Below are 25,186 nucleotides of genomic sequence, written 5' to 3'. Positions count from 1 at the left end.
AAGTCGTTATAATTACATTTAAAAAAGCATGTAGTGATATTGATGGCTTTTTTAAATTATTGCCTATAATAACTTGTATATCACACAATTAAAAACATTTTGAGGGTCTTTTTTATGTGTGTGATTTTTAAACATCAGTAAATCAGTTTTCTTGAGATACTGCCGCCCCTCACTACTCGTTAGACTCAATAGTTAAGTAGACTACAACCAATTTAAACTCAGACTAAGCTTAATAAAATCCCACATGTGAAAATCCAAGCTAACTCAACGAGATATTTTAATATGCTCACAGGATATGAGCTTAGAGAACCCTGGAGTCAGAAACTGCCTGCGCGGTTTTAAATTATTCATCAGAACAACTGTTTAGAATGACACCACACCATCATTGTTTTTATTTGCTCCAAGTTCTCCTCCTCCTCCTCCTCCTCCGTCCCTAAGGCAGAGAGAATCAAAGCCAAATCTCGTTAGGAGGTTTCAAACGTGGAGGTGAGACTTAACCTGCAGAAGGAGAGGCTGGCTGCATTGTGTGAAGAAGCATCCTATGCGGGAGAACAGAAGCCAGGAATCGTGCAGATTTTAACCCAATTTCTTGAAACCCGGCACAGAGGCTGACTGAAAAATAATTATTCTTAGTGTGCAGTATCATTGATTTCTAGACAGTGAAGGGCATGGTTATTTAGAAATCTTATCACAAGCGCTGTGCGCGGCAAATAATGTTGAATCCCAAAATGATGTAAGGCGCGTGTCCTAATAGGAATATAAAGTACTGTATCGCCTTTGATTTCCCACAAGTGATCAAGGATAGTGTACAAAATGCAGTGCTTGCGATAATCAAGTGTAATCACTCTTGCTTTGGCAGCAGCCCTTGAAGTTGCTCTATCTGTTGCTGCATCAGTGATCCGCCCGGTTCGAAGATGGCCCGTGCAGGCTCCTAGTCTGTCTTTGATATCTCCACCCCTGCGTCTGGGTTTGTTAAGCAGTCCGATGAGGCAATTTTGCCTTTCATCTTTCTTTTTTCCAATTTCATTCTTAGCTGTCAGTACTTAATTAATGTTTTTTGCCGCAATTTTTCCAACCTTCACCGCCGATGACAGAGATGCGGCGAGGCTATTTATATTATCAACTCATTTCATGAAGCCAGACCTTGGCTTCTAGTTTGTATTCCGAGCCTTGTGACAGGAACCTGATGTGGCATTTGGGGGAAAAAGCATCAGCCATCATAGGATACACTGCATATGAAGACTGATGATATCAACTGATGTTATCAACAAAGTCGTTTGGGGTCATAATATGAAGGAATATGTGTGATAAGGGGGAAAAAAACTGTCAGCTTTTGACACTTGGTCCTCTTCTTCATAAATAGGGCTATGGTGGTTTTAATTTTCAGAAACCCCACCATTACTCTTGCCTGTGCATGTTGTCTTCATAAGGTCATGCAGGAATACCAAAGACTTGCACAAAAGAGAGTTTCCTTCAGCAGTGGAAAAAGCTATTCTATCATCCAAGGTGATTGTTTCTCATGCATTATTCGTGAGAGGTGGGTGTCAAATTGAAGCAAATCAATATGCTGAAGGTGAAAGAAACACAGCAGATATGAAGAGCGTATATGTCTCTGAGTTTATTAACGGAGGAGTGTATGATGAAACCTGTAACCCTCCGTCCACACACAACTTTTGTAAAATTAAGTTCATCCAGTACAACCAGATCAGGTACAAGATCAAGAATCTTCTGAGCTGCCTCGGATGTGAAGGAAAACGTTGGCTTCCGTTAATGGTCCTGTACTGAAAATGGAGCGTCCCAGTTTCTTTTATCATCACAGCACATTCACAAGTTTCAAAATGGGGGGAAAAAAAAGGTCTCGACAACTGAACAAACAGGTTTTTTTTTTTCACTTTTGTTATTTTTGTCCCAGGACTCAATGCATAGGATTATACAGTTAGAATACAGTATTTCAACGCGTTTTACAAAGATTTATATGATATAGGAAACGAGAAATAAAAATAATAACTGCACAGCAGTAAGAACGGTCATTTGTCGAGTATAGATAGTCATTTATCGTACACACTGTGGAACAGCTGAGAAACACAGGGCAAAAAATGAACACAACTGGAACAATTTTGCGCATATCCATCTACATAAGGATAACCTTTTGGCTTCAGACTAATTTAGGAATGCCAGACATTTTCAAGGGAAACCCAAATCACATTGGCCACTGTTTTACATTTAATCAGTTTGGCTTTTTTTTTTTCTTTTTTCTTTTTTTGCCTTACCCACCAAAGTCCTACTAAGCACACACCACAGACACCCAAAGGAAATGCACACGTCAAAATTGCAACCATAAAAGAAATCTTACTGAAACATCTTCAGCCTATTGGCACGCAAATGGCTGCAGCAGGGCATCTAGCATTTGAGACAGCACACATAAGATCACAAGTCCAAATACATTGCTGTGTCTATATCACTATCATCATCATAGTCACCTAGGTTACCAGTAGAATAACTTAGAAACAATATATGTAATATCCTATATAAGGCACATTTTTGGTGAAAGAAAGGCTCTGAAAGAAGCTTCTTGCATCAACTCTGTCAGTAAGAAAGGACTCAGCAGTAAACAACAACGGAGACAAGGATGGAGCCTGCAGTTGGCATGCAATTAAGATCAAAAGCCTCCCCTGCTGATTCCATTATACAGAGTGCCACTCTGCACTGCGCTGAGTGGGCAGTGCCAAGTGCTGTTGGTCGGGATGCCAGGGTGCCATGCTGAGACAGCAGGCAGGCAAGCTCGAGGTCTGTGCACACCTCTCTCTAGCGAAGGCAGGAATCATTAACATTCTTGGGGCTGTGGAGAGCGTCATGCGCCGTCAAATCCACACACCCATGATCAGATACAGCGAGTACAATTAAATCATCTGTCAACAGCAAGGCCTACAATTTAGGGACGGCGTCTAATGGCCCAAGAAATAACCAACCTACCCTGGCGACACCTCGGTTCTGACACTGACATATCAATAACCCAATTAATATAACAATTATGTACACGACTGAACCAAACAACCCCCCTCCCTCCCCCGACATCATACAGAGGCTAAATCCACGATAATTGTTCAGAGCATGCCATTTAAGTACCGACTGAATCTCATCTAAATTATTAACATCAGCGACAGGCTATTTCATAGCTGTAGAGGCAGAATTCGTGATGACTATTTGGAACATTACAAGGGTAATACTAAAAATATGGTACAAAAATCATAAACATGAGCAATGCATAAAACAATTTGAATAGTCTTCTAACATATTGCTGAACTGCTACTTTAGTAAGCAAATGCAACTGTTGATTGTGGCTCATGGTATACTGACATTATTGCAGGGCTAATATGAGTGACACGAATCTGTGGCAGGAAAAATGGTTGCTTCTTGCTGATACATATATGTATATAAAAATAAAACAATATAGCAAAGGAAAAAAAACTTAAACACAGTCTTTAACTATAATATCTTTAAAACGTATTAAATGTCCTTCTGTGCTTTAGTTGAAGTGGAATGTTTCATGGCACTGTACAATAAAGGGAGACAGACTGTGCTATTATCGATTTCCACGAGCACAACAGGCAATCCAGCCGGAACCAAATCCGAGTCGAAAGAAAAAGAATATAACTCAAATGTTTCTGAAACGCCTGGTGATCTGTCATTCATATGAGCCTGTACATTGCTAGATTAACCAGCGTCCTTTTGAGGACCCTTTGGTCTCTGTCATAAAGCTCATTGAGAGCACAGGCTCCAGTGTGTTACTGAGTATGGGGGAATTAAAACGACAAAGCAGGCGTCCTGTCACCCTCGCGCCTGACAGTAGGCATCCCGTGTGTGCACGCACAATTTCACACATTCGCACACGTGCAATCCACCCAAACGCACACTTAAATTCAGCAGCACACACTCTTTTTTGTTTTTTCCACAAGTACTTCACACAGGCATCTACGCATACACAGGCTAATAAAAACACTATCCGCACCACAAGGTGATCCATTTAAAAAGATATTTTTTCTTATAAAGCTTTCCGCATAAAGACTGCACGATAAAAAAAATATATAATACAACTCTTAAAACCATTTTTTTTTTTTTTACACAGAGAGAAATTGAACATCTGATTATCTCCTATGCCAGTGCTCCACAGAGGGGCTTAAATCTCAGAGAGAGTTCTGCCGCACTGCATTGTGGGAGCAATATTCAGTGAAGCATGAATGAGTGCGCAGACCTTTAAGGTTTGGCAAGTGAGCTTTAAGGCGTACCTATGACAGTGTAACCCACCATTTTCTTCCTGTCTCCACTCTTTCTGCATTTCATTAGTCTGTTACTTCACACAGAACAGAAAATTACCCCAGGACCAAGTTGTACAATAAACACGCCCATTTCTCACATTTCCTCATTTCTGGAATTTATTCACTAAAAAAAAAAAAAAAAAAAGAAAGAAATAAGCCCCTGTAGTCACTGGCGATATTCCCCCTTCCCTTGGTTCCTCCCTCCACTTAGTGGGTTAGAGATCAGTCACTTTGTTTTCCAGGGCGGCTGCTATCTGCTGGAGCCGCAGGGCTAGCTGTTTACTCTGGGCAGCTGGGTCCTCTTCCAGAGAAGCGATGATCTGGAAAAAAAAAAAAAAAAAAAAAAAAAGAAGGTAAGAAGGACAGTAAAAAAAAAGTGAGATGTCGGGTATAATAGGTGTAGAGGATAGAGAGGAGACAAAGAGTTGGACAGAGGATGGCATAAGGGTAATGTTGGAAAAGCAAAGAAACAAGGAGGAGGGGGATGGACAGAGAAGAAGCACAGGAAGAAGAAGAAGGGTGGAGAGTGGGAGGAGAAGATGGTGTTATTCGACATCAGCAATCGCGTCATATAAGCTGTTATTCTTTGCGAGTCCCACTTAGGGGAGACTGACAGCCCCATTTGTTTATCCAACTTGTTCATTAGGTTTTGTTTATCCCCTTTTCGTGACCTCAAGTGGCAATGCACAATGGACTCTTAAAAATCAATTCCCAGAGCAATTTTCCAATTCACATCCCACAGAAATGCTTTCAATTAAAATTTCATACAATCACTCTTCTGGCATATCAAGAGTGAAGAGAGAGAGAAAAAAAAGGAGAACCAATAATATAGTGGGCAGTAGTGCATTCAGTGGAATAGCCTCCTTCGGGTGTGATAGGAAAAAGAAGGGCCTCTTACCCCATCATAGTATTTGCTGGCGTACTGGTAAAGCTGATGGAGAGCCACGTGTGTGTTCAGTTTGTCTGTGTGAGACTGAAAAACATAAACAGAAATTTAAAGGTTAAAGTGGAAATCCAACCAAACCACGAACCTGGACCCAGCTGAATAAACTACACCCAGGCTTTAAAAACTGTGGCGGAGCAAATGAGAATTACTGCACACACATAAATAAGCCTCTGAACAATGCTGATATGTAATGCCACCGGGCATTAAAGTTATAATCCTTAAGATTTTCATAAACTCAAATCCTGTTTTTCATATTATAATATAAAGAAAGTCAATTATTGACATGCTTTTTGGTTAAAACCATTTGAGTTAATTCGGCAACAGTGCAAACAAATACACCAGTTCCTCTTTTGTTGTTTTCAGCAGCATGTAGTTGCAAAGTGCACCCTTGGCGCAGTAAGTAAAAAATACAATTTTCATACAGTCCTTCCTGTGGAAAATGTTATGTGGATGCCACATCAATGCAATATGATTCAATTATGACTTTCTCCATTGGTTTCCTGTGTCACCCTATCCTATCTGCTGACAATTAAAGACAAAAACACCCAAAATAAATGGAACAAAAAAAATATTTTAACATTATGGACTTGAAAGTGGACTATGAATCTCTCACAGTTGACATGCCAGTACAAAAGAGGCTTTAATAATAATAATAATAATAATAATAATAATAATAATAATAATAATGGATTGCATTTATAAAGCGCTTTTTGAGAACCTCAAAGCGCTGTACAATTCCACTATTCATTCACTCTCACATTCACACACTGGTGGAGGCAAGCTACAGTTGTAGCCACAGCTGCCCTGGGGCAGACTAACAGAGGCGAGGCTGCCATATTGCGCCATCGGCCCATCACCAGTAGGCGGTAGGTGAAGTGTCTTGCCCAAGGACACAACGACCAAGACTGTCTGAGCCAGGGCTCGAACCTTCCGATTACAAGACAAACTGCCAACTCTTGAGCCACGATCTTGGCACGATCGTGGCTCAAGAGTTGGCAGTTCGTCTTTAGAAAGGAAATACCTTTTTCTTAACGTCCCCGGGGGCATTTGGTTAAAAAAACAAAACCAAAAAACCCAACAATCTTAAATGTGTTCAATACCCACACTCGAGGGATGTTAAAAAGCATGTTTTAGACTGAAACCTTATGGATTGCAACATTAACAGCAAGACAAGTTTTTATCCCAGAGCTGTAAAAGCATTAAATGCTGCATTGTCCACATGATTGTGCTGTGTGCTGTGGAGGGTTTTGGAGTTTAGGTGAATGGAGAAAAGTTGTTTTTTTTCCATCTCTTATATAGTTTAATGCAATTTACAGATTTAGTTTTATGACTGTTGTGAGTGATCTCTGCACTATAGACACTGCACTTATTAACTGCACATGTTACAGTGACAATGAAGATATTCTACTCTATTGTGTTCTATTCAAAAATGACAGATGTATTCCTTACCCGTGACACCTCTGCCAAGTGAGTGTTCATGTCCTGGTCGCTGACAGATACCATCTGCCTGATGCCCTTGTAGTAACTAAACACACAGACACACATAAAGAGTAGACAAGAGGTGGTAATTGATCCATTATGTTAACTGATATTTAAAAAAAGGTATTACAGTCTCCAATAATAACAGATGGAAAGTGCTGCCAGTACTTACTCATCTACCATCTTCTTATAGGTGGAGATCTCCTTTGCATAGAGTAGTTTGTTACTTGGCGAGTCCTAAAGGGGGAGGGATACAACTCAGTGAAAATGGCACTTTAAATTAACGTGCCTATAACCTTTTCACATAATCAAATTTGTTCTCATCTTCTGTCCATCTTTTCACCCATCTTCCTTTTTTCCTCCTCACTCCTCCACCTCATATTCTCCCACCCCTCCCTCCTCTTGTCCATTCGTTTCCACTCACCCGGCTGAGTTTGTGCTCACTCTTGGTGCAAGCATCCATAAAAGTCTGGGCGATGACAGAGAGTGAGGCGTCCACCACTTCAGACACGTGGACGTCAAAGATGAAGTGGGGATTCTTGAGGATGTTCACCCAGAACCGCAGAGGCAGGCTGCACGGGTATTAAAAAGAGGGGCAAGAAATCAGTCTATCATCACTGGTTGTTATCGGTATTATTGTTTCAGAACGGGGGGGGGGGGGGGGGGGGTGTCTCATCAACCGCATTACATCCATGAATTAATTTAAGTCAGGGAGGCATTTCATTTCATGTGTGAGAGCACTTGCCTGAGGTGCAATTGAGTGCAGTACAAGATAATAACAGCGATGGAGAAAAGCCTTTCGTGTCGGTGTCAGTTTATTCAGAACAATACCCTTGACTGTCAGTTTATATTACTGTTTCACACGATGCTGACCTCTGTGAGAACTATTGCTGTTCACGGAAAATTAAATGAAAAAGAAAAAAAATGATCTCTGAAGACTTTTTTTTTAACAACTAAAGGGATCTGCACAAAGCAACATCCAATGACGCTTGTCTACTCTAACAAACAATGATTAGAAATGATAAAGCAGCTGACCTCTGAGGTTCCTCTGCAGCCTAACAACTTAAAGCCCAGACTACATAATGCAATGCTCGAACGGTCTTGCTAATTTCCCCCCTGAATGGAAAAACAAACTCCACAGACTTTCTTCCAAACTCATATCAGCTTTTACATTCAAAAGAACAACCAAATACAATAGTTTAGGAAAAAAACTCCTCCCCAATCGGTGAGAACGTCTTCTGCCATCTGAGAGAAGAAACGCACCGCATAAAATTCATACTGGTTTGGTAATATCTCCAGGGAAGGCTGCCGTGAGAATACAATGGAAGCATAAAAATAGCAATGTTGTCATAATCACAGAATTAAATTAGCTTGGGACATAATTACCATGTTTGTTTGTTGTTATGCCTCATACACACATTCATATTTAGTACATGGCCCTCAGTTGATTTGATAAACAGAACGGGCGGATGCAGAGTGTGGTGTGGAGTGTAGTAAGTAATTAAATCGCTCATCTTCTGTCCTTGTGTGGCTGCTCTCTTGCCAGCCTTGCGTCAATCACCGGCATCTACATGCAACACGTCGTCTTGTATGCTTGAGCCTTAGCCGACGTGACACTAATTTATGCACTTAAATGTCACATGGGAGCAGGGGGATTGCAAATGCAAACTAAGTAAGTTGAAATTGGGCATTTGTATTCTGTCCATTCTGGGATAAGTAAGTTTTATTTCTTGGAGAGTTACAGTGTCTCAGGCAGTGGGATTTCTGTTGGTGGGAATGAAATCGGATAGCTGTGTTTGTGTGGACTGGTTGTGAAATTGTATACCACAGTCGTATCTAAATGAGAGGTCCTTGTATTTCATTCAAGATGCATTTTTTCATACTATGCCATACTTCTGCACCACTATAGTTAAGACGAAATTATCCTAGAAAGCTGCTCTTACTATTTTACATTTTCGGGAGTTATAGCTACTCATTGGTTTTCTGATTTAAATGAAAAAACAACAACCTGTATCTAATGGAAAGCATTAAGATTAACTGAATCAGCCAATCAGTTTAGTGCTCAGATGGTTCCGGTCTGAAGAGGAAAGAGGGGGAAAGCAAATACTTTCCCCCTCTCCCGGCAAAAATGGCAATAATACATGAACAGTCCAAATTTGGGAGAAAATATTGATTCAATTTTTTTATAATTAAACTGAAGATGAAAAGATTTCCCATAGTCCACTAATACAACATGTTACTTTAAACATTTAGGTAAAAGGTACTGTCAAAATGTATGAAACTATCTGCATAATTTCCTGTTCTATTAAGGAGGAGGGAACAAGATGTAGTAATTATACACATTTGGTTGAAATACCGTTAATAGCAAGTGGGGAAAAATGCCTCTCAGGGAAGGAAACATCAACAACAATGAACTAGCTGCTAATGACCATCTAACATCCCTTAATGGCAAAGGCTGATATCTATATTGACTACATGGAGCATAGAGCCACAGAGGAGCACTCTGTGATCGCCACCCTTTTCCATGCTCTGATTGCAAGGATTGGAAAACTTCTTTAGGACCTAAACCTATTTGATCAGTGTGTTACGTCCAAAATATTATACAGATAAAACCCTTGAGAATGACCCCAAATCCACTTTTTAAATTGTCCTCTAGTAAATAAAAAAATAAATCCCAGGCACAGATTCTTCTGTTACTCTAAATCTTAGACAATAAATTGCTGCAGTGGAAAAACTGTGATATATTCTCTGATACTGATGCATAAAGTAGGTCATAGAAAAAAATCCTGGCAAATAAAAACAAGATTTTTATTTTACATTGCAACACTTGGAGTGGGTTCCTGTGTTTAAAAGAGCTTAAATTTGCTTTTCAGGTGAGAATAAAGTTTAAGTGGCTATCTCCTGTACTTATAAAGTTATGCGGGCCCATAAAATCTGGGGAAAAATAGTACTTCATATGTACTTTTGGGGACAGTAACACAGAAATAGTTATTGTCTGATGCTTATTCTGAGGGAGTCATGTGGACTGATTGATTTCATGGAATGAGGCCGGAAACAAATACTTTTGTACTTTTGATACTTGGAGTACATCCACATACTAACATACAGCATACAAAAAGAACTCTGAGAGTGATCATTAGTGTACGCAGTCGACCTGTTGTTTTACCTATTCGTCTTCCAGATATGGATAGTCTCCTCATCCACATTGTTGTGTTTCAGCGCTTGCTCATCCAGGAAGTCGAAGAAATATTTGACAGCTGGTGGGACCACTGCCCCAGAGCACAGCACGCTGCGGAAGAAGTCATCCACAAACTGCTGCAGTGTTCCCTGAAAGGGGCCACAAATAATGTGAGACAGGGCAGAGACACAGAGCGCAGCCAGAAATACCAGAGGCACAACTATTTGCAAGGAGAGTATAGCTATTCAAGTTTTTACTGTGCATTTTCGGCTCTTTCCAAAATAGCTTTAACTTGGAAAAACCTTGGTTTGTAAAGCAGAATTTTACTGTTTAGTCAGTGTAACAGTGCCCTATTTACTGTAATAATTGCATAAATGTTTTTTTCTTGTACCTTTACGGAAAGGAGTCTTGTTAGATAGATCTCTGTAATGGCTTTGGTCATCGACTTGTCCTTTATGCTTCCTCGTTTAGATTTGGTCTCATCCAGTTCGTCTGTTGGCCTCACCAAGTGAAACACTTTATCATCTTCCAATAAAGCATTTCCTATTGGAGGAAAACACTGGTGTAAACTTTCTTTTGACGATTCTGCTTCTTATTTATTCATGCACATGCTTACAGAAAACATTCAGACGATTAAAATTAAAACATGAGAGGGTGTGTCTACTGAATTTGAATGAGACTATCCAAGAAGAAATGCTAAACCATCAAATACTCTCAAATGTACATAAAAAAGCTGAAGATAAAAGGACATACTATTTCTGCATAATCTCAAAGCGTGTTATACATAAAACAACATGTATTAGCATGTTAATTGGTCATGGGAATATGGACAAAAACCCTGGAGAAACAAAACAAAGGCAGGAACTCTCAAGTACACATTTCATCTGTGTCCTTCTGGGTTCAACACGTGTGTGTTTATGTGCACGGCATGCGTGTACTTAGAGATACGTACGCTCCTCGTGGTTTTCCTGATTCTGGTCATAGTTCTGTTGCGTGTGCTGCACTTTGGACAAAACTAATGTGGCGTTATCCCGCACCTGGAATGTACAGTCAATCATTTTGTTAGATGACAACACACACAACGATGCAAACTTAACACACCTTTGAATTTAATAGCTACTGTGACTGTGGTCAGCAGTGCCTTTTAGCACCCAGATCTAATTCCTAATCAATGCGAATGAGCGGACACGAACAGTGAGTCTTTATTGGGATATTTACAGGCCATTTTCTTTGGCGTCAACCTATTATTGACCCCACAAATACTGTGATTAGCGCTACCCTGACACAGCCAATGAATCTATAGGAGCAGGTCTGTTGTCTAAGAACAACAGCGAGACAGCAGGTAGGATGAAAGAAACTCGAGCACCTTTAAAAGAGGCGGATTTAAGTGGCTGAAAAGCAGAACAGGTAGGGGATATTCACGAGTGACCTTTATTTTCTGTGGATCAATACAGTGCCAAGAAGATTTAGTGGCATTCTGTCACCACTGAGAGCCAACAAGACCAAACAAAGAGAAAGCTATGGGACTCGCAGGTAAGAAATTAAATTTTGTAGGTGATAAAAACAAAAAGTGAAGAATTTTATTACAGTGCTATTGTATAGCATATTCTTTGGGCCAACATTATCGTAAATGATCTATCTTGAACACCTATACACTCCATGAAAGTTAATGATGAAATCTTTAAGCAGCACTTTAAGGATAAAAGCTTTTTTTCTCTTAGCTTTTACACAGCTTAGTAGTTACTGGCATAGAAAGGAGAGTGAAAACTCTGTGATGGTTGTTGGACTTGAACTAAAGAGTCATATAAAAAGATAAAAGGAAGCTTCCAATGTTATCCTTGAGAACATATCGCACATTTACTTTCTCTTGCTATGGTATTTCATACATATTTTATAAAAAAGAAATCTTAATCTTGTTTCCTCAGGTAGGGTCACATGTGAGCTGTTGCATGACTGCAATTTTATATGGTTTGACAAAACAACACATTACAATGTGGCTTTGTAAGCAGAAAGCTGTGTCCTTGCCATACATCTTGCTAATTTTTTTTTATTGCAGAAAATACTTGGAAGAAAAAACTAAAATGGCTTAATGTAGGATTGCATAGAAAGACATAACCAAGAGAAGAGACTTCTAGTATGCAAAGATACAAGTATCAGCAATTTATTTTTACCTAAAGGTAAGTTTAAATGCTTATATATAAATAAGTATTTATAGGTATACTTATTTATACTGAGAGATTAGGTATAAATTGGTGGTAAAAAAGTAAGGTAAATAAACATTTTGTTATTGTGGAAAAAAAAGAAAAGAAATACATTTAGAAACTCTACATATAAATTACATTATACATTCGAACTGAATGCACATTAAATGGTCATTGATTTACATCAGATACTGAACCCCAGTCATTTGGTTTTGTAATTTCAATTCTTATTACTGCATAGTAAATTTTTGCAGTACTCACGTTGTAGTGTGCCAGAGTATTGATGCGTTTCCACCTGCCTTCTTTCTGGGAGGTCAAGTCCAGATCCGACAAAATCTGGCCTGTTGAGCCAGGGCGCCACTCTGTGATGAAGGCAGGATGAGACCGTTATTCAAAACGCAAGTTATCTCTGCTGTGGGAGTAAAACATTTCAAATAAAATACTTTTTTATATTATTTCAATTACTTTTATCCTGGGATGCGGCTGTCCTGTGGTTACACTGTAATAATGTGATCTTTAACGAATGCAGCTATCTGCTCAGTTATCTCTTGGGATTTAATGATGCATTTATTAAATTCGCCTGTTAGCTATATGGCTGAACTCGGGTGAAGAAGTCACATGTCAGTAGTTTCTGCATAATTGAAACATAATAGAAAAGTTTGCACCCAAACACATTCTGCATAACTGAGCCCACCACCGTCTGCATTTCATTTACAACTAAAACCAAATACAAGGCAGTTAGCCTGAAAGAAAATAGATCTCTGCTTATCTAAAATGTATAAAGGAATGAGATCTACAGCGTGCGTGGGAATAAAAAAATGACTTTGAAGTTAGAAAATGTCTGTGGAGCTTTAGCCTTTCAAGTCACTCCCCAAGGTTTCTGATTACAGTAGCGAGCATAGCTTTGTTTAGGGATGAACGATTTCTTCATGTTGCTGACAATGAATAAATTCTAAGCTAAGTTGGTTTCTTTTACTCCACAAACTGAAATAAAAAGCTGTTTTATTAAAATAATAAAATATACTGAATACATGTGAAATGAAATAATTATTCACCCTCTCAGATAACTCACTTCTCATTTAATTATGAATTAATTTCACTTAAGACTGAAATAACAGTTACATTATTTATCATTACTAGACGTTCCTGCTTTAGTTCATCTGCTTTTTTTTAGGTGGCCGTCATTTACTCACCCAGGGTGACGCTGTCGACTTTGGGCCGCTGGGAGTATGGCAGGTTCCTGTACACCTGCTCGATGATCTTCTCTTTCACCTGCGAGATGGTGTCACAGTTCAGCACCTTGACGGGCGTAACATCCGGCCCCTCGCCTTGAACCAGCACTTGCAAGGTCTGACAAACAGAATCGCACATTAATACCTCACGCTGATAACGCGCACCTACGTTAATAAAATACAAACATGCAGAAATATTCAAACATGGTCAGAGCACCCAGGCACCCACCCACGCCAAGTTCTATTTGGATGTTGTTGTCACAGCAACAGGGCTTTATAAGCACACAAGCACACACACACAGACACACATTGGTGACACCTGACAGGACTTTTGGCCAGCTAATGACCAAAGCTCAGCAGGAGCCAACTGACCCGCCTCGCCTCTCACATCCAATTCTGTTAGAAATAACTGACCATTCAACGCTTTCAAATGTGAGCCAGGGAATACACTCACAATGGCAACCCTATCAGCCCAGCTGCATATAAAGTGCATAAGAGTAGCACGCTGTAAATTTAAGCCAGTAGGAAGCAATGCATCTGCTTTTGAAATCTGTCAAGCGTTTTTTTTTTCCTCCTCCCTATGTAATTCAATCACAGAAAGCAATCCATCACAGAAGGAGACGTGTAACTCACGCTAATTTGATAATTGTCCTCGACAACGCCATTACCCATGGGTCTTTTTATTTGTGCTGACTTTAACAAAAAACAGCTGGGTTCATATTAGCTTCCATTACCGAGACACAATATCAAAACGAGACACACGGGCATTTCCTGACTCCTGAAAGCTGCCCAAATGGACGGAGAGCAGGTGCAGGCTGCGAGGTTGAGGGGAGGTTGTGGAGGTGGCTTGTACTCCATACTTGTTCCCACTTGTAGGACTTTAACCTAAGCCACACATTTCCCTGCTACGCTGGATTGTGTTGGCTGTGTCGTTTCTGAGCTGAGAACATTGACACTGAAAATGGATGTCACACAAAAGCGGGCAGTCGCCTCAGGGCTTTTTTTTTTTTTTTTTGTGTGGTGGTGGTGGTGGTGGTGGTGGGGGGGGGGGGGGGGGTGGTTACCACGGCAACTGCACAGTGTGTATGTATTGCTCACCAGGCACAAAACACCATGCAATCTTGAAGCAGAGTGTGCAGTTTTTATGACGCTGAGTTTCTGAATTTCTATGACTGACTGTGAGGGGTGCTCTGTGTGTGTTTGTGCATGTGCATGTGTGTGTGTGTCTCTGTGTGTGTGTGTGAGAGAGAGTGAGTGAGTGTGTGCGCGTCGATCTCACCAGGACAGAGTACTCAACGTCGTCACCCAACAGGCCTGTGTCATTGAGGGTGTATTTGGCTTTCTTCACTCTGACATCCACGGGGCCTTTCTCAATCTGGTGCTTGATGGCTTTGAACAGTTTGTACAAGGGCTCGCCTGCAGAGTCCTGTTACACACACACACACACACATAACACACACACAAACACAGACACATAGAGGCACACAAAACCATTTAGCTTGACACAGCTGTTGTAAAGCAGCTAATTGTTGTGATTAGCAGCTTAAAAGTCAAATAAATTGGCACTTTCAACACGAGCACTAATGAAAGAAATGCAGAAATCCATAAAGCCCACAGTTTAATATTGAAGCATGCGATCATACTTTTTTTTAAAATAACTGATAAAGTATATTCACTCCTTAAAAAAATGTATTGAACAACATCTATATTTTTCAGACCACCAGTCTATACCATAAAGTTCACTGTAGCACGGAACAGCTACTAAAATCAAAACATATCAGAGCTGCAACCAGAAAATATTCAAATCAAATCAATCTCCTGTCAGTCACTGCATCATTTCCAGTGACCCAAAACTTGCATTACCTTCAAAAACTGGTAAAGGCAGATTGACATCCAGTTACACAGCATCCGCTCCACCACTGTCTCTGACCTGAAAAACATATTTGTTGAGTTATTTTTACTCTTATTATGAAAATAAAATGTATTTATTTAGTGTAAAATACTGCATATCAAGAGACACGGCATGAAACAGACACCAGTATAAATAAAGGTATTGGGCCACACCTTTTAATCTTTGAATTCAGGTGTTTTTCCAGTTCCAATAAAATCAAGCCATGCAGTCATGTGTGTGAAAGAAAGAGTTCACTAAAATCAAGCATGGCACTGTAAGAGCATGCCACCTTTTCAATAAGTCACTTTGTGAAATTTCTTCCCTCTTTGACATTGCATGCAGTAATAAATGATAATATTGTAAAGTGGAAGCATTTAGGAACCACAGCAACTTAGCCACAATGTGGCAGACCGGAGCAGGGCTGCTGACTGCTAAGGTGCACGCTGACTCAATAACTGCAGACTTCCAAAATTCCTCTGGCATTAACATCAGCAAACCCTGTGCACAGCGAGCTTCCTGGCAGGATTTCCATGGTTGAGCGCCTCCTGTAGGTGTATCATGTATGCAGCCCAGTACTTTTGTCTATATAGTGTTTGTTGATAAGGGGAAAGTCTACACTACAGAGCCTCTGAAGTTGCATAAGGTGAGCTTATATATAGTGGTGTGGAAAAAGTGTTTGCCCCTTTCCTGATTTCCTATTTTTTTGTATGTTTGTCACACTAAAATGGTTCACATCACCAACCAAATTTAAATATTAGACAAACACGAGCAAACACAAAATGCAGTTTCTAAATGAAGAGGTTTATTATTAAGGGGAAAAAATTCCTGGGGCTGTTTTGCTGCCTCGGGACTTGGAGGACTTGCTGTGGTAAATGGAACCCAGAATTCTGCTATCCAGCAAAACATCCTGAAGGAGAATGTCCAGCCATCTGTTGGTGCCCTCAAGCCGAAGACAACTTGGGTTCTGCAGCAGGACAATGATCCAAAACACACCAGCAAGCCCACATGTGCATGGCTTAAGAAAAACAAAATGAAGACTTTGGAGTGGCCTAGTCAACGTCCTGACCTGAATCTGATTGAGATGCTGTGGCATGACCTTAAAAAGGTCATGCCACAGCAAGGTTGGCCCAACCTTGCTGTTAAGGTTGGCCCAACCAGTTATTAGGTTTAGGGGGCAATCACTTTTTCACGCAGGGCCATGTAGAGGTTTGGACCCCCCCCCAAATTATAAACACCTTAATTTAGAAACTGCATTTTGTGTTTATTTGTGTTACGTTTTTGTAGTATTTAATTTTGTTCAATGATGTGAAACATTTAAGTGCGACAAACGTATAAAAACTAGGAAATCAGGAAGGGGGCCAAGACTACTTCTTAGCGCAATATGAAAAGACCTTCTGACATTTATCATTTATTTACAGAATAAATAAAGGCTTTGATAAAAAGCATAGTATAAATAACTTGCATAACCATTATTATATTTTTTTAAATCATTTTGTGGGACTTTATGGGCCTCGAATTATATACAGCTTATCAGTGTCAAGATATTTTTATTCAGAACTCATGTCATTGGTCATTTGACAGATATCCCATCAAAATGTCAACTATCCACTGGTGATGCTCGCTGATGCACATAGCATGCCTAATTAGATATCTTGTATATAAGGAGGTCTGTTTTGGCACAATGGGCTAATCAGCATAATGAGCTTCTCCATTGGGGGATAATTAAGATGTGTACTTGCATAACAGTCAGTCACAGCGTGCCTAGGCACAGGGAATAGTTCAGATCACAAAACTGCCCCTCAGAAACGATAAGCAACTGTGCCGTCAGACAAGTGTGTCCTGCTGAGGGAGGGGAAGCAGCAGTCAATGGATCACTTGACCTTGACATGATCATTAAAAAGATCAAAGAACACCAAAATCTGGAAGCTTCGTTTCTTAAGGCTATTTACTTCAATCAGATTAATAAGCTGAATGTTTATGGACTCAAATTTCACAAAGAAATTCTGAAATTTTGCCCAGGAAGAATATAGCGAACGATTACTATTAAAACAATCAAATCAGTGACAGAAAATAACTCACCAGTATGTGGTCAGTTTTTAAAAATACTAATTATTGTTAGCAAAACAATAATTACTTATAATTTCACACCAACCCAAATTTTACAACCAGTCTCCACTTAGCTGGAAAGTCTAACTAATAAAATAGAATCTGGGTTAGGGTTACGCTGGCTCAAGCACTAAAGCTGATCTTTTTAGTTACAATCAGCAGGGATAAGAAGGTGAAGATGACAAAGACGAGATGAAAGAGAAGAAAGAAAATTGTCCAGCACATTTTACTTGGATTCCAATGAGGAAAAACAAAAAAAAGAGGAAAAAACAGAAGGATGAGCAGATGGAAGAAGACTGGAATAGATGGAGCAGCAGTCTGGCTCTTGATAATGGACTACAGTAAGTCTTTACAAAATTCAACAGAAAACATGGCAACAGAATGAAACAGTCCGCTGCATTCTGAACTGAATCCCAGTCCGCATCAACTGGTTCATATCAGTGCCAGAGTTGAGCGACTCTGCTTCAAAACTGCAGAAAGAGGACATTTTACAATCTCAGAGCAATTACTGCTAAACAAATCTAAGAATCCACCCAGAAGAGTGGCACCGAGAGGCTAGACTGAGGCAGCAGCACACAGAGCTAAGTAGGTTAGCATGCAAAAAGCAGGTGTTTACTGTTACAGTTTTGACCTAGAAAGATCTAGAAAGAGGATATGAATGTTTGCACCAGATTTCAAGGCACTGAATGGGAAGCAAGCACCAAAACATTTTGGATTCATGCTATGTAAAAATGTTGTGCTAATTAAGCCTGAAAGCAATACAGGAGAACCATTAATAAGCAACAGAGAGTTGGACCACACTCACCTGCGCAGCATTAGTTTGGGGTTCTTGCTGTTGACATATTCCTCCATCAGCTCCAACAACAGTGTTCTCATAATGTCGGTGTAATATTCCAGCTTCCCATGCAGAGCTACTGTTAACAGGGAGGCAAAGTAAACCTTGGCCCTGGCGTTAAAGTCATGACTGCGCTCCAGGGTACGGATAAACTGCAAAAACACAAAAATCACACACATACACACACAGAAACAGGAGGCAAATGATGAGGTGAATTAATCATCGTGATGAAGCACACACAGAAGCAAATCCAACATAATATGCTTTTAAATTATCAAAAGACCAATGCTAGTGAAAATTATAATTATCAAGGTAAATTTAGTTCTGCCCTGTAAAATACTGTGGCTTAGAAATGATACCAATTAGTGGAAGAGGAATCACCCCACAAATGCAGTTAGCACCTCAGAGGCTGTTTCTGTGCCAGCAATATTGGATTAACAGGAATCTTCACACGTCTCCCTCTGCTATGTCCTCTGCCTCTCGCTTGTATTACTGTAGATATGCCGCAAAACTGTAACACACTACAGTGCTCAATTCAAAGGAAGGGGGCGGCTTAAAGTTACAATAGATCCTTAATCTGTGAGGTATTCAGCCCATTTTAAAAACACCATCAATATAGTATCATACAAACATTTAGCTAAGTAGCTCAAGGTAATGGCTGGAGCTGACCTTCTCTTTTTCTTTTTTTCTTTTTCAAAAAAACAAAAACAAAAAACCCCACACACATATTATCAGAAATGCTAGTGAAAAAGAAAACCTCCCCTGCATTTATCCTGCTGCCTTTCAAGACTATTTTCTCCCGTCCTATTACCACAGCCACCTTGTGACTCCTTGTGCCACAAACCTCCACTGTCGTCTAAATACATATAAAAGAGCTGTATTGGTGCATTCAGTGATTTACCTCTTTCATTACACAAGGCCACTTTAGTTCATTCAGAAACAACTCCACAACTACATTTGTGATTTTCTCAGTAAATCAGCTTATGCCTAGAGAGTTTATGCAGTGGTGCAAATCTGGCAAGCTCAGAGGAAATTGTTGCAATGCTGCCACTTTTGCAAGTCAACTCCATTTATGGTATACAGTATGCTACATCTCATGAATTAATAGGCCAATCTTTATATCTGTCTGTCTGTTCTTCACCCTTCTCGACATCTGTTCACCCACTGTGCTTGAAACTTGATGCATAAGGACTCTGGTATTGATGGTGCTCTGATGGGTTTGGATTCACTTGGATGAGCAGTTGAAATAATGCAGTTTAGAAATAAGCCTCCAGTGACTGACATTTATATAACATATGAAGTAACATTAGTGATTACGTGTCTAAATTTAGACTGACTGATGTTTCATAAGAGTCTAAATCTGTGCTAGCTGCAAGCTGAGAGTCTTTACTGTGAGCTAAATGTTAAAGTCATAATGCCAAAATGATCCAAGCTGCATGATATTTAGCAGGTATAATAGTCTCACATTACTATCATCTCATGTAATGTTAATTAGCATTTGCCATTTAGCACTAAAAACAAACTACAGCTGAGGTTGATAGGAATGTCAATATTTTTTAAGTACTTCTTATTGTGTTAGCCCAAATTAGTTGAAATATTCTTTCTGAGCTGACTGTAGTTCAAGAGGAAAAGTCACTGGAACACCCAAGTTTTTCCAAATTATCCTGTGGGGTACAGTAATGTCTGTGCAGTCTCTCAAGCAACCGGCATCATTTCACTCAGACAAGCAAATCCCAGACTGCTGGTGGTATTATTAGAGAAGTTAGAGGGATCACCAAAGCCATCCATCATCCTAGAATCATAAATGTCTTTGTAAAACTTGATAGTGATCTATTTGAAGTGTACCAACTGACTCTGACATCCTCAGAGTCCTGGTCCCAGTGAAGCTAAAAAGAAAGCTTTGAAAATCTAGATGTATCCAGCATTGTTCAGTGTTTGGAGGTTTGATTTTGCACAGTTTTAAAGGACTGCAAACTCTCTGTAAGCAGGCATTATCGGTCCGAGCTCACAGCTGACAATTTGATGATGCGTGTGCAGTATAATTACATTAATGAGGAATGTCTTGGAGTTCAGGAGGTTGGAGAACTGGTTGAGAGACTGAATCACGGTGGCCTTGCGAGCCTCTGGTATATCTAGCTTCCCTGTGATCATCACATCATTGGCACCGTCCTTAGAGGGCAGGAAGAAGACTCGGTCTGTGTACGTCTTGTAGTCCAGGAAAGGGATTCGTCCCTCATTCAGGTCATTGGTGTGGTCCTCCATCTCAATCATTAGGTCTGCGAGAAAGAAACAAAAAACACCACATGGTTTCTTTTTAATAAGCAACTCTTGTCACTTTCACACTGCTCGTCTGTCTCAATTACGATGCTGCAAGAGGCAGAAAATGGAGAGCATTGCCAGGAAAATGATTTCAACAGTGAAATATTGTTTTCTATTAATGTTACTGCAAAACTGCTTCTAATAATGATGATAAGATGACATTGAGTGGGAGAATTTATGCATTTAATCAGAGCTATGAACCAATTCATTACTTTACAGCTTCTTAGAAACACGGATCCTTAGAGGGACATTAGCAATATTGTGACGCTTCTGCACAGCTGCACAGCTTATACCTGTGAATTCCTTCTTGCAGCGGTCTCGTACACTCTCCTCCAGGTTCTCAAGCTGGTGTTTCACCTTCTCATACTCCCTCTCTGCCTGCTGACTCTTCCTCCTGAAAAGATTAAACACACACACAAAGAAAACGCATCATGAAAATAAGGTCAAACAGATGAATGTTAACTTGTTGCAAAGAGGTTCTTTTCTTTTGGCCATTAACTTAGCTGCAAGGTATCTATTAGTTCTTATTACGCAGTCGCTGTTGGTGCGCTCCTAATAATTTCTTATGAATATGAACATATTTCTTGGAACAGACACAAACAAACAAAGTCGTTTTTTAAAAAAAAACAAACAAACTAGCAAACACAATGCAGAAAAAGCTGGGACTGACTGGAGAAGTATCTATACTCTTACAAAAAACACAATCAATTGTGTGCTCCTGCTGCATAAAGTTAACCTAAAATAGCTCAATTCACCTGTAGCAGTAGACAGAGATAGTGATGATGAGCAGCATGGGCACAATGACAGCAGGGATGATGATGTAGAGCGGGAAATCATTCTTCGTCTCGTATTGCACCGAGTCGACCACCCACTCCCCTTTCCCAAACTTGATCTGTAGAAAGAAAAAATCTTATTATTTGCACAAGCTCTCCACATTTTAGCCAAAGTCAAAAGCAAAGACCGGACGATACCGGGGAGGAAGTAGAAAGATTAAATCTAAATGTGAATAGTTTAGATTCCAACCGTCAACTCGGCTAAAGCAGCTCTAGGACCTTAAAAGTATTTTTAAAGTATGTATGTTCAGGTTGGTAGGGTTGCATAAAGAGGATAATTACATAAACGTACCAAGTCTGACACTTTATCAACAGCAGCAGATACCAATATAGAAAAAGCTGGATTACAGTGGGGCAAAAAAGTATTTAGTCAGCCACCGATTGTGCAAGTTCCCCCACTTAAAATGATGACAGAGGTCAGTAATTTGCACCAGAGGTACACTTCAACTGTGAGAGACAGAATGTGAAAAAAGAAAAATCCATGAATCCACATGGTAGGATTTGTAAAGAATTTATTCGTAAATCAGGGTGGAAAATAAGTATTTGGTCAATAACAAAAATACAACTCAATACTTTGTAACATAACCTTTGTTGGCAAACGTTTACTATAGGTCTTTACCAGGTTTGCACACACAGTAGCTGGTATTTTGGCCCATTCCTCCATGCAGATCTTCTCGAGAGCAGTGATGTTTTGGGGCTGTCGCCGAGCAACACGGACTTTCAACTCCCGCCACAGATTTTCTATGGGGTTGAGGTCTGGAGACTGGCTAGGCCACTCCAGGACTTTCAAATGCTTCTTACGGAGCCACTCCTTTGTTGCCCGGGCGGTGTGTTTTGGATCATTGTCATGTTGGAAGACCCAGCCTCGTTTCATCTTCAAAGTTCTCACTGATTGAAGGAGGTTTTGGCTCAAAATCTCACGATACATGGCCCCATTCATTCTGTCCTTAACACGGATCAGTCGTCCTGTCCCCTTGGCAGAAAAACAGCCCCATAGCATGATGTTTCCACCCCCATGCTTCACAGTAGGTATGGTGTTCTTGGGATGCAACTCAGTATTCTTCTTCCTCCAAACACGACGAGTTGAGTTTATACCAAAAAGTTCTACTTTGGTTTCATCTGACCACATGACATTCTCCCAATCCTCTGCTGTATCATCCATGTGCTCTCTGGCAAACTTCAGACGGGCCTGGACATGCACTGGCTTCAGCAGCGGAACACGTCTGGCACTGCGGGATTTGATTCCCTGCCGTTGTAGTGTGTTACTGATGGTGACCTTTGTTACTTTGGTCCCAGCTCTCTGCAGGTCATTCACCAGGTCCCCCCGTGTGGTTCTGGGATCTTTGCTCACCGTTCTCATGATCATTTTGACCCCACGGGATGAGATCTTGCCTGGAGCCCCAGATCGAGGGAGATTATCAGTGGTCTTGTATGTCTTCCATTTTCTGATGATTGCTCCCACAGTTGATTTTTTCACACCAAGCTGCTTGCCTATTGTAGATTCACTCTTCCCAGTCTGGTGCAGGTCTACAATACTTTTCCTGGTGTCCTTCGAAAGCTCTTTGGTCTTGGCCATGGCGGAGTTTGGAGTCTGACTGTTTGAGGCTGTGGACAGGTGTCTTTTATACAGATGATGAGTTCAAACAGGTGCCATTCATACAGGTAACGAGTGGGGGACAGAAAAGCTTCTTACAGAAGACGTTACAGGTCTGTGAGAGCCAGAGATTTTCCTTGTTTGAGGTGACCAAATACTTATTTTCCACCCTAATTTACGAATAAATTCTTTACAAATCCTACCATGTGAATTCATGGATTTTTTTTTCACATTCTGTCTCTCACAGTTGAAGTGTACCTCTGGTGCAAATTACTGACCTCTGTCATCATTTTAAGTGGGGGAACTTGCACAATCGGTGGCTGACTAAATACTTTTTTGCCCCACTGTATAGTCTAGCGGTGTCACTTCTTTAAGCAGTCGCTGACATATAACAATAAGAATTACCCAGGGAGAGGTATGGTATTCATCATAGTTGTGGCTTACCTATAATTACAGGCAATTATAGAGCCTGTAGCTACATGAAAATTGTTCAACCAGTGGAAAAAAAAATTGGATCTCAAATTGTATAGACGATTTGCCGGGAGAAGAACAGTAAAGGTTCATGATGCATGCATGCTCTCATCTTCAAGTCTGTGTATGGATCTGCAATGGTCCATTTACTCAAGTACTTTGCTGAAGTACACAGTTGAGGTACATGTACAAGGGATAAAGACCATGGGCACGAAAGATTTCTTTGCTCAGTTTTAATGCTGTATTTTACTCCACTATCCATTACCGTAATCTAATAGCCTGAGTAGTACCCAGTGTCCTCTGCCTTCATTCGTATCATTTCCTTATTTATTACAAACCAGACAATATAATTTTTTTAAAAGAAAAGAGCCTACTAATTTGTCTATGATTCAAATAAATGGCTAAAAAGAAGCTTGCTTGTGTGTAACGCATGACATAGAGCAGTATAATTATAATAAACGATTACATAGAATCCAAAAGGAGCCTTTATCCATTACAGACCATTATTTTGAGTACTTAAAGTTCATTCTTGAGATATCTTTAAAACTTTAACATACTAAGATTTTGAGGCGAGTACTTTTATTTATGAAGCAGTGATCTTACAGTGTTGCATTAAAACGTTCACTGAAATAAGTGATCATCAGTCAGGACTCATCTGTTAGTGTGCTCTGACCATTAGCTCCAGATTCTCCGACCCCGTCTCTCTGTGCTGATGTTTGGAGCGAGTAGGAGCACGAGGCGTGGTGGAAGGTGGTTCCAAGAACAGCTTATCATCCTGAAGGGTGTTGACCACACACTGAACGTCGCCTACGAAGGCTTGTGCTTCTTTAGTTGTCATCGCTTTGGAGAATCCCCGACCCTGCAGGGGGAAGAGTGAATGCGAGGCTCTAAGGGCAGTGACTGAAGTACATGGGAGAGAAATTAATTAGACAGATCCTACGATGAGCACTGAAAACATTATCGGCAGCATTTTATGAGTAATGGGTAGGAAGTGTGCTGTACGACAGCTCCTTACTGCTCCAATATGAGCTAAAAGTAATTAAAAAGATAAAGATTGGAGTTATTGTAAGCACCTCACTCTCAGTAATTTCTTGAGATTTTGCAGCACACTTGTGGATCTACAGACATTTAATTATTCTAATATCGGCTGGAAGAAGGTGAAACCAGCTTAAATTAATCAGCGCCTGAGTAACTGAAAAGGTTTTACATGTTTTGCATATGACTTTCCCCACAAGTGAGTTTATCAACAGAAACTTTGAGGTGGTATACTCTGGGAGCTCAAAACAGCCATAAAAATAAGCTATAAGAAAAATCGATTCATTTTCTGGCTCAGGCTTCTCAGTCGTTTTTGTTTGTTGCATATCTTTGCCTTTTGTGACAATGCTCTATTGCACTTGTCAAACAAAACAAGCAATGTGAAAGTGTCACCTTGGACTTTTTAAAAAGAAGAAGTGGCACCCTTGAGAGGTAAAAATAATGCTACAAAACACGTGAGAAAATAAATCCATGATGATGAAAAGATTAAAAGTGAAAGAAACCGGGTTTTTATTTACTAGCTCATCTACATACTGTCTGATATCGAGAGCACAAAGTGTCAGATTAGCTATCGTAAAGATGAACATTCGTTATACTGTGGCTAAAACAATAATGTGTAGTCGTGGGTAGACTTGGAGGGCTTTTCAACCATTTGGCTTAACACCACTTAAAACTTAAGGTTATGTATATAACCCCGGTTCTCTGAGTAGCATGAGTGAGTGTCTCACTATGGGAACGCCTCCTGCGTGA

The 25,186-nt window shown here is 40.1% G+C and overlaps 1 protein-coding gene across 3 annotated transcripts in view; it reads right to left on the bottom strand.

Annotated features, from left to right (window-relative positions):
- Positions 1 to 1,594: 1,594 nt before the first annotated feature.
- plxnb2b (plexin b2b) overlaps positions 1,595 to 25,186 on the bottom strand; it is a 145,737-nt gene continuing 122,145 nt past the window's right edge. For all 3 annotated transcript variants that reach the window (XM_026175356.2, XM_026175357.2, XM_026175358.2), the window contains 17 exons: positions 24,075 to 24,260; positions 21,259 to 21,395; positions 20,797 to 20,897; positions 20,231 to 20,460; positions 18,155 to 18,336; positions 15,216 to 15,282; positions 14,632 to 14,778; positions 13,314 to 13,470; positions 12,382 to 12,482; positions 10,872 to 10,956; positions 10,311 to 10,462; positions 9,908 to 10,068; positions 7,166 to 7,313; positions 6,914 to 6,978; positions 6,712 to 6,787; positions 5,215 to 5,289; positions 1,595 to 4,636 (listed from right to left, as the gene is read on the bottom strand). In XM_026175356.2, the coding sequence (XP_026031141.2) occupies positions 4,532 to 4,636; positions 5,215 to 5,289; positions 6,712 to 6,787; positions 6,914 to 6,978; positions 7,166 to 7,313; positions 9,908 to 10,068; positions 10,311 to 10,462; positions 10,872 to 10,956; positions 12,382 to 12,482; positions 13,314 to 13,470; positions 14,632 to 14,778; positions 15,216 to 15,282; positions 18,155 to 18,336; positions 20,231 to 20,460; positions 20,797 to 20,897; positions 21,259 to 21,395; positions 24,075 to 24,260 (2,175 nt within the window). In that variant the 3' untranslated portion in view covers positions 1,595 to 4,531. The remainder of the gene's footprint in view (positions 4,637 to 5,214; positions 5,290 to 6,711; positions 6,788 to 6,913; positions 6,979 to 7,165; positions 7,314 to 9,907; positions 10,069 to 10,310; positions 10,463 to 10,871; positions 10,957 to 12,381; positions 12,483 to 13,313; positions 13,471 to 14,631; positions 14,779 to 15,215; positions 15,283 to 18,154; positions 18,337 to 20,230; positions 20,461 to 20,796; positions 20,898 to 21,258; positions 21,396 to 24,074; positions 24,261 to 25,186) is intronic.

This window comes from Astatotilapia calliptera, chromosome 7 (genome assembly GCF_964374335.1).
Source record: "Astatotilapia calliptera chromosome 7, fAstCal68.1, whole genome shotgun sequence".
In the NCBI taxonomy this organism is placed as follows: domain Eukaryota; kingdom Metazoa; phylum Chordata; class Actinopteri; order Cichliformes; family Cichlidae; genus Astatotilapia; species Astatotilapia calliptera.
This window is presented reverse-complemented; position numbering and strand designations above follow the sequence as displayed.